At 34.5% G+C, this 7,704-nt stretch overlaps 1 protein-coding gene across 1 annotated transcript in view; it reads left to right on the forward strand.

The window, feature by feature from the left end:
- HNF4G (hepatocyte nuclear factor 4 gamma) overlaps positions 1 to 2,230 on the forward strand; it is a 62,753-nt gene extending 60,523 nt beyond the window's left edge. Inside the window, exon 10 of the mRNA XM_023519234.1 lies at positions 2,018 to 2,230. Within this exon, the coding sequence (XP_023375002.1) occupies positions 2,018 to 2,139 (122 nt within the window). The 3' untranslated portion in view covers positions 2,140 to 2,230. The remainder of the gene's footprint in view (positions 1 to 2,017) is intronic.
- Positions 2,231 to 7,704: the final 5,474 nt, after the last annotated feature.

Raw genomic sequence — 7,704 nt, forward strand, 5'->3', positions numbered from 1 at the left:
TCCATCTTTGCAGGGTAGATGTTACTCCTTTTACTAAATAGTTAACAGAAAGAAGGGAAAACTCAATACCATACTAGAATGTCTGTGAGGTTGTGTCTTTTAAAGATCAGTTATTCATAAATAACCTAGAAAATAAAACACTTTAACAGCAGGCAAGAGAGTCTGAGAACTCTGCTGGTGCTGGAAATCCTACTTTTTAAAGGCTAGAGTTTCAGGATCTGCTTCTGACACCACTTATCAGGGCCCGGGACTGGTCAGGTCTCGGCCCGGCTTAGGTGGGTTCTGGACGCGGACCACTAAGCTACCTTGCCCAGGAACAGTTTCTTTTAGGTGCCTGAGGGCTATTAGTTTAGCTGGAAAGAGAGACAGAGTATCTTAGAGAGAGTAAAGCAGTCTTCTTAGAACAGATAGATCTTAGTCTTTAGCAGAGCTTGGTGATCTTCAGCAGAGAGATGCCATGCTGGTGGTCTGCAGGCAGGAGAGGAGACAGAGTCAGAGTCAGCGTGTCCGTGATGGAATGTGCATGCTCCCGACTGCCTGCTCCTCCAGCCTAACATAAGGCTGAGCTCCTGCCTCTCAACACCACAGGTGTAGAGACTGCCAATGCACCAATGCTGTCATCTCGCCAGCTCTCTCATGCTAGTTAGAACTAAATCTCTCTCCCTGCCCTCCAAGGGGTTCCATTATAGGTATTTCCTATAACTCACTCCTCCTAGCCATGGGCTCTATGGGCTGCTACTCTAGGGTTTTTAAAAACATAATCACTGATTCTAATCTTGTAAGAGTCACATCATCACACTTTCATTTTTATTCTTCCTCTTGTAATATTTCTAAGAATCATTTGGAAAGAAAAACTTGGCTTTGCTGTACTTATTTGGAAAAGTTTATATTTCATGGAATGCAAGATATTAAACACATACAATAAAAAAACTTAAGCTCATGAATATTTTCTTGGCATTTTAGAGAAGGTCACGGCAGTTTTCGGTCAATTCTAAGTATTTTAAAAGCATATTTGGATAATGTTTTGTCAATTAAATTGCATTTTGAAATGTTATTTCTAAGCAATTGCTAATTCATACTTAACAATAATATAAAGTTAATGAATTAAAGAACACCAAGCAATAGAGATTGCTCTTTGGTATAGAATTTTAGAAACCTGTTTAAGAAAAATATAATAATGTTAACATTGTCTCAACCTGATCATCAAAGATTTCCTGTTAGTTCTGTCAAATACATAGAATAATACAGTACAATTAATGTGAATACTAAAATATTTCAAATATTTGAGAATTATAGCATAATTCCTAGATTATTTTATAATATGGTTGAATTTTACAATAAGACGAAATACTGTTCTAGACAATGAGGTGTTCAAACTATAATTCTTTTATATCCAGTTCAATTTTTTATATTCAATTACTTAGGTTTGCTCTTTGGATCAAAGGGGAAGGGACAGGCAAACTCAATTGTAATGCAATAATTTTGAAGCAACAAAGCCAGTACTTTCGGATGCTTTTGACTATAGCTTCTATTTCAAAACATTTATAAAGCATCTTAACCTTAATTTATTATGTCATCTAATACATCTAAATTAGTGGGATCCAAACACAATGTATTTTTATTTTATGTGAATTTTCATTGCAAAAATCATGAAGATTTTCTAATCTATGAAAAATTGCCATGCTTTTCTTCTCACTAACTTTTTTTGGGGCTGGATTTTTTAGAGACTCAAATGCTTCTAGATGCTATTAAGAAAGGCAGAAAACTTCTTAAAGTAACGATGAAGTTTTTTAGCTTGACATCTTCCTGTGTAATATCCTATTTGGGGGAGGTAGGCTGAGGGTGCTCCCCAGTCGTATGTCAGTGGGCAGATAGCGCCATCTACAAATCACTACTTTTCATATGATGGTTTAAAAGGGTTTCAAAACTATGCTAGAGTATTAATGTTGTGTAGGGGCTCATGGGGCAAGGCAGGTTGACAACCATCATCCCGTACAACTCTATGATTCTTTTTCAGCAACTCCTGAAACCCCACTGCCTTCCCCACCACAAGGTTCTGGACAAGAGCACTACAAAATCCCTGCGAACCAAGCTTCGGTCATTGCCCATCAGCCTCTCTCCAAACAAAAACAATTGTGAACGTGTTTACTTTTGACCGGCACTGCTTCACTGTGAAAAGTTCTTGGCCTTGAAATATCTCAGGATGGTACTTTTGGCAAACTCTTAGCCAAGGCTTCGTCTTGGTGCTGTTATAAGATGGTGTCCTATTTTATTGTTTATATGTTCATTTTGTTTGTTGTTGTTACCATGTGAAGCTTTCACATCAACGGATGTGTGTCTGAGTTTGAATATGTGTGTATAGGGCCTTTTTTCCCGTTGCCTCTGTATTGTGTCTGAGCGAGTTGACTCTTACGTTCCCCTTCATTTGTTTTCTTAATTTAAGTCTGTAAATACTTGCTTTATTGTGATGAGATACAGAACTAAGTGCTCTTTTTTTGGCTGAGAATAGTAAATCAGAAATCCCAGGTGAATATAAAATTAACTATTTTTTTTATAAATTATAAACTTGCAGATTAGGAAAACAAAGCCATTTCTTTAGAGCAGAGTGCATTTCGTGGAAGAAGAATCATATTTGAGCACTCTGTGGCTGTGAAGTGTCTTTGAAATGTTTCTATCTTAGGTTGAGAAAATTACAAAAAGCCATTCAAAGGATGACTGGCTATTCTTTGAAATCAGTCTGTTTTGAAGATGTGTGTCAATATAAAACATATGAGTGATATCAGTTAGAATACAGGCTAAACTATGACAAGATGCCCCTGAAACAGTGGCTCAACCAATAGAGACATTTATTTCTGTCTCTTAAAACAGTCTAGAAACAGTCATTCATTGCTAGAAATTAGCATGGCTCATTCCCAGGGCAGGCAGGAGAGTCCCATTTAGGTGGAAGACTTGTCCCTGCTAAAGTCATTCTAGTCTGAAAGGGCAAACCCTTGCCATCTACCTGAGATGTGTCTTATTTAGCCCTCACCACAACCCTGTAAGAGAGGTATTATTATCTCTCTTTTATAAATAAACCTTTAGCTTAAGGCTTTAAAAAATATAACCAAAATTCATAAACCTAAACAGTAAGAGACCCACATTCAAAAGCAGGTCTGGTTGACTTTAATGAAAATAAGTCTTTGGTGTAAAAAGGAAAAATGTGACCTTTTTTTTTTAAATATATGCAGCTGAGTGAGGACTGACTACTACCCGTCCTGTTGCCTGTAATATATATTTTCATGTAAGCAATGTGTGCAAAATAGTTGCAGCTTGAATAAGAACCACATTGGTACTTTAATAGGCATCTCCCCCTAAAAATGTTAAAGAAAATAAAAGATACATGAGATAGATTTTTCTGACAACAGAAAACAAATTCAAATAAATGACAGCAGATTTTTTAAAATCTGGCAACCCAGGAGTGCACCAAATGTCTATTTCTAGACTGAAAAGTTAATGGGAGCCCCAAATTATTTGATATCATCTAAAACTACAGCTTTTTTGGAAACAATTAATGAGAGGCTACCTCAGGAAGCACTGGCTCCCTCCCCTCTGGTTGAGGAGAAGAAAAACTGGGAAGGCTGGCTGAGTAATTATCAATAAGATTTTTTTAAGTATCCAAAGCTGTGAAAGATTGAATCAAAATATTTTTTTCAGAACTTTTCAAAATTCCTTAGATTATGATTTCATAACTCCCACGTACCCTACAAATAAAAAGGCTACATTAACATCAACTAACTTACTGGCTCTTACAGTGAAATTGAAACTCTTGGAATACAAAAATAAAAGATAAAAAATCATTTAAAAACTGTCATTGCTTTAATAGAATCAATAAAATTTCTTCAAGAACTAGTACCCTTGTAAAACTGTTAAATATCATTGTGTGGGGGGTTAACTCTTATTTTTGGAAAATTTACTGTTGTGTCTATTTCATGAATAAGAATGTTTGATTTTTATAAGTACAAATATCTTTCGTAGGTTTCCATTTACTTTCTTGGGGTTTTCTCTTAGAAGATGTAAAAACATACTCTAGTTCATTTGGGCTGCTATACCAAAAATACCATACACTTTACAGCTATCAACAGAAATTTATTTCTTATAATTCACAAGGCTGGGAAGTTCAATATCAAGATGTCAGCTGCTTTGGTCTCTGGTCCATGGTTGGTACCTTCTCGCTGTGCCCTCTTCTGTGGAAGGTGAAAGGCAGCTCTCTGGGGCCTATTGTACAAAGATACTAATTCTCCCAACCTAGTGGCCTCCCAGTACCATCACACTGGAAATTAGGTTTCAATGTAAACATTTTCAGAAACACAAACATTCAAACCATAGCAAATGCCTTAAAAATATAAAACACAAAATTTGTGTTTAGTTAATCCTCTAATTTATCCACATGTATTTACTAAACCGCTATGTCATGGAAGTTATGATTAATGATTTTGCCTTAATAACTATGGTCAGGGAATTTGTAATATAATAGTTTTATATACTGAACTGCCAAAAATGCCAAATAAAGAGGAACTGATATTTTAAGCATATTTTCAAAATATTGGTAAGGAAAGTTATTGCTTCTATATAGTATACAACTTTTTTTTTTCAGGTAATAGAAATGAATAATTTATTGTGAAATAACAATTCTTTTTATAAGTGTAAAATTATTTTTATAAATTTCATTGTTGAGAATCAGAAATTAGTAGATTTTTTTTAAATATTAAATTATAGTGAGATTAAAATATGTCTAAACTGTGATGCCATGTTGTTTCAATGAACTTTCTAAATAAAAACCTAGGAAAAAATAACAAATGCAGTGCTTCATTAGTGTTCAAAATGATCTCATAATTTTAGAGATAATGTCTCTTATATAGTCATGTCATTAAATTTATATACAACCTGTTAACCCTCGTATTAGAGGCCAGAGCAAAATTACTTAGCACATCTCCAAATAATCATAGAATTGGACACTCACTGAAGGGAGAAGCCTCACATTTACACTTTATGTAGTTTTACTTGGTTTTTAGTGTTGTCACCCTAATTTAAATATTTGACTTAAAAAGGCATAATATGCACAAATATCTTTTGGCATAGACATTTTTAACATAGATGTTTTCATTGCTGGTATCCTCTGTTCATTTGTAAAATTTCTTAAGATCTAAGGCCCAGTAAATCTTATTTTTATGGAATTCTATGAATAAATTTTCTTTATTTTTTACTCTTATTAAGGGAATACATCTTCTCACTTAACAGTAAGAAGACGCACTTCAGATTTATAATGAAAACCTATGATCTCCTTCCCAATACTCCCTTTCCCCCAAGTTCTTTTCTGCAGCAATAGCACCCAAAGCCTATAGCTGCTTTATTTGATATTTTTCTCTATAGTTTGAAAACATGTTTAAATCATACTTTTTCATTTTAGCTTTTTTCTTTTAGTTTTAGACATTACCCCATTGTCTTCAAACTCTGAGAAAAGCACATTTTTAAAGCACATTTACCTGGATACAGGTAATTAACACCTTATTTTCCCAATTTCTTAATGCACCATTTTTATTTAGGCTTAATGCACCATTTCTATTTAGTAGTTACCATTTAAATGATTCCAAATCATCTTTCAAAATACAAAACAGGCAATTTTCATATGTCAATGGAGAACAGACGTGACATAGAAAGTGAGAAGAGGAGGAAGTCTCCGCACTCTGGATCACAGGAGGAACATGTCTTAGAATTTAAAAAACCATACCTGGATTATATTATTAATATGGTCTATTACAACATTGTACTTGACTTCAGTTAGGCATCTATTTTATCTCACCTTGGCTATTTGAGCTGATGGTCTTAAATTTTCTTTCTTTTTCTAAAATGTAACTAAAGCCAAAGAAAGATTTTCTAGAAGTAACTATATTCTATACATGAATGGAAACTTTAATTTTTTCTTCAAAATATAGGGAAAATGACATCAGAGTGAGGGAAATACAGACTAGCCTGAGATTTAGCAAGACAAAGAATGCTGCTGGAAAAGTAATATGAAATTCTGCAAGTAGAACCCTCAAAAACGTGAGCATTGTACCATAAGCAGTTAAGAGCATGGACAGAGCAAGGGAGAGAAACAAGGTCAGAGCAACAAATGTCAAGGGGATACAGCAGCGACCCAACATGGACTTATAATGAGATTTACCTGGTTTTCCAGGCTGGCAAGTGAAGGGGCGGGGGCCAGGGCCAAACAATTCCCAAGTAGAGGAGTTGCATTAAGTTACAGAAGGGACAGAATGCAGAGTACCATAGTACTCATATGGAAAAAAAGACCCAAGCCAAAGTGGACTTCCTTCCTCTCTGTTCTCCCCTGGGGCGTGTTCCTGATTGACCACAGATAATTAGAATTGTGAAATGATGGTGAGCATCTCCAGTGCCCAGTGCCTTAGGGATAAAGGACCCTGCTGAACAGGATAAATGATGACGGTCATTGCACCAACTTACCCAGACATGCAAACTCTGCAAATAAACAAACACTAAACTAATAAGTAAACTTTCCTGCCATGAGCATCTTTCAAATTCAGCTAGCACCATATTTTTAATAGCCCATTTGATCCTTCATCTGGCAAAGTAATAATTTAGAAAATATAAAGTTTGCTGTATGGGATAAAAAATAGTGGACATTCACAGGGTGGCTGGGGTTCATGGGAAGAAAGAAGAAAGATGAAATTGTACACTAAAACTAATTTTACATATGCCCAAATAAAGCAGTAGAAAGTAATATACAAACACAAAAACATATTTAAGAAATAGAAAGAAATGTACACCTGTAACAATTTCAATTATTAGTACTCTGAAATAAAAAATAAATTGGATGAAATATTTGATTAAGTTCAAGAAAATTAACAAAAATGATAGGTTAGTTCATGAATACAAATGTAAAATATCTGAGCAAAATATTGGTAAGTTAAATTCAGGATTTCATTGAAAGGGTAAACTGGACTTTACTCCAGAAATGCAAGATTTATTTAACATTTAAAAGCAATCAGAATAATGTGTCATAATAATAGAAGGTTCAATGTTAACATGATTTTCTCACTAGATGTAGAAAAATTTGATAAAAGTCAACATCCCCTCTTGATAACACACATAATGTCAATTGAAAAGAAAATCCTCAGCAAACTAGAAATTGAAGTAAACTTCCTTAAATTCTACAACTGACATCCTACCTACTTGGTAAGGTATTGAATGTTTTTCTCTTAAGTCAGAAGACAAAACACTCACTAGTCCCAACAATACCATACAAGAAGTTCTAGCCGAGACTAAATGTCTACATACTGAAGTAATTAGTGAACAGTGTTAATTTTTAAAGATAATACAAATTTATACATAAAATATTTTAAGTCTAGAAACAAATATTAAAATCCAGAAGTGAATTTAACAACAGCACTGCATACATAGTACAAGGCCAACATATGTAGTGAATATTGCGATGGACTGAACAATTCAAGAACTCATTCCTTCAGCTGCTACAAGTACTTCCAGGTGAAGGTCCTCAACAGCCTCTGAGAATTTCCCTTGTCTATAAAAAGCTTACTTATACAAGGTCAAACTCTCTTCACATGGGCAGCTTGCATTAATGATATGAAATTATAAAGGCTTGGCTTTATTATCTCAGGTTGAGATAATTTTGACACGCTATGTAGC

The sequence above is a fragment of the Otolemur garnettii genome, unplaced genomic scaffold (assembly GCF_000181295.1).
Source record: "Otolemur garnettii isolate 467f Iridium unplaced genomic scaffold, OtoGar3 scaffold00163, whole genome shotgun sequence".
In the NCBI taxonomy this organism is placed as follows: Eukaryota; Metazoa; Chordata; class Mammalia; order Primates; family Galagidae; genus Otolemur; species Otolemur garnettii.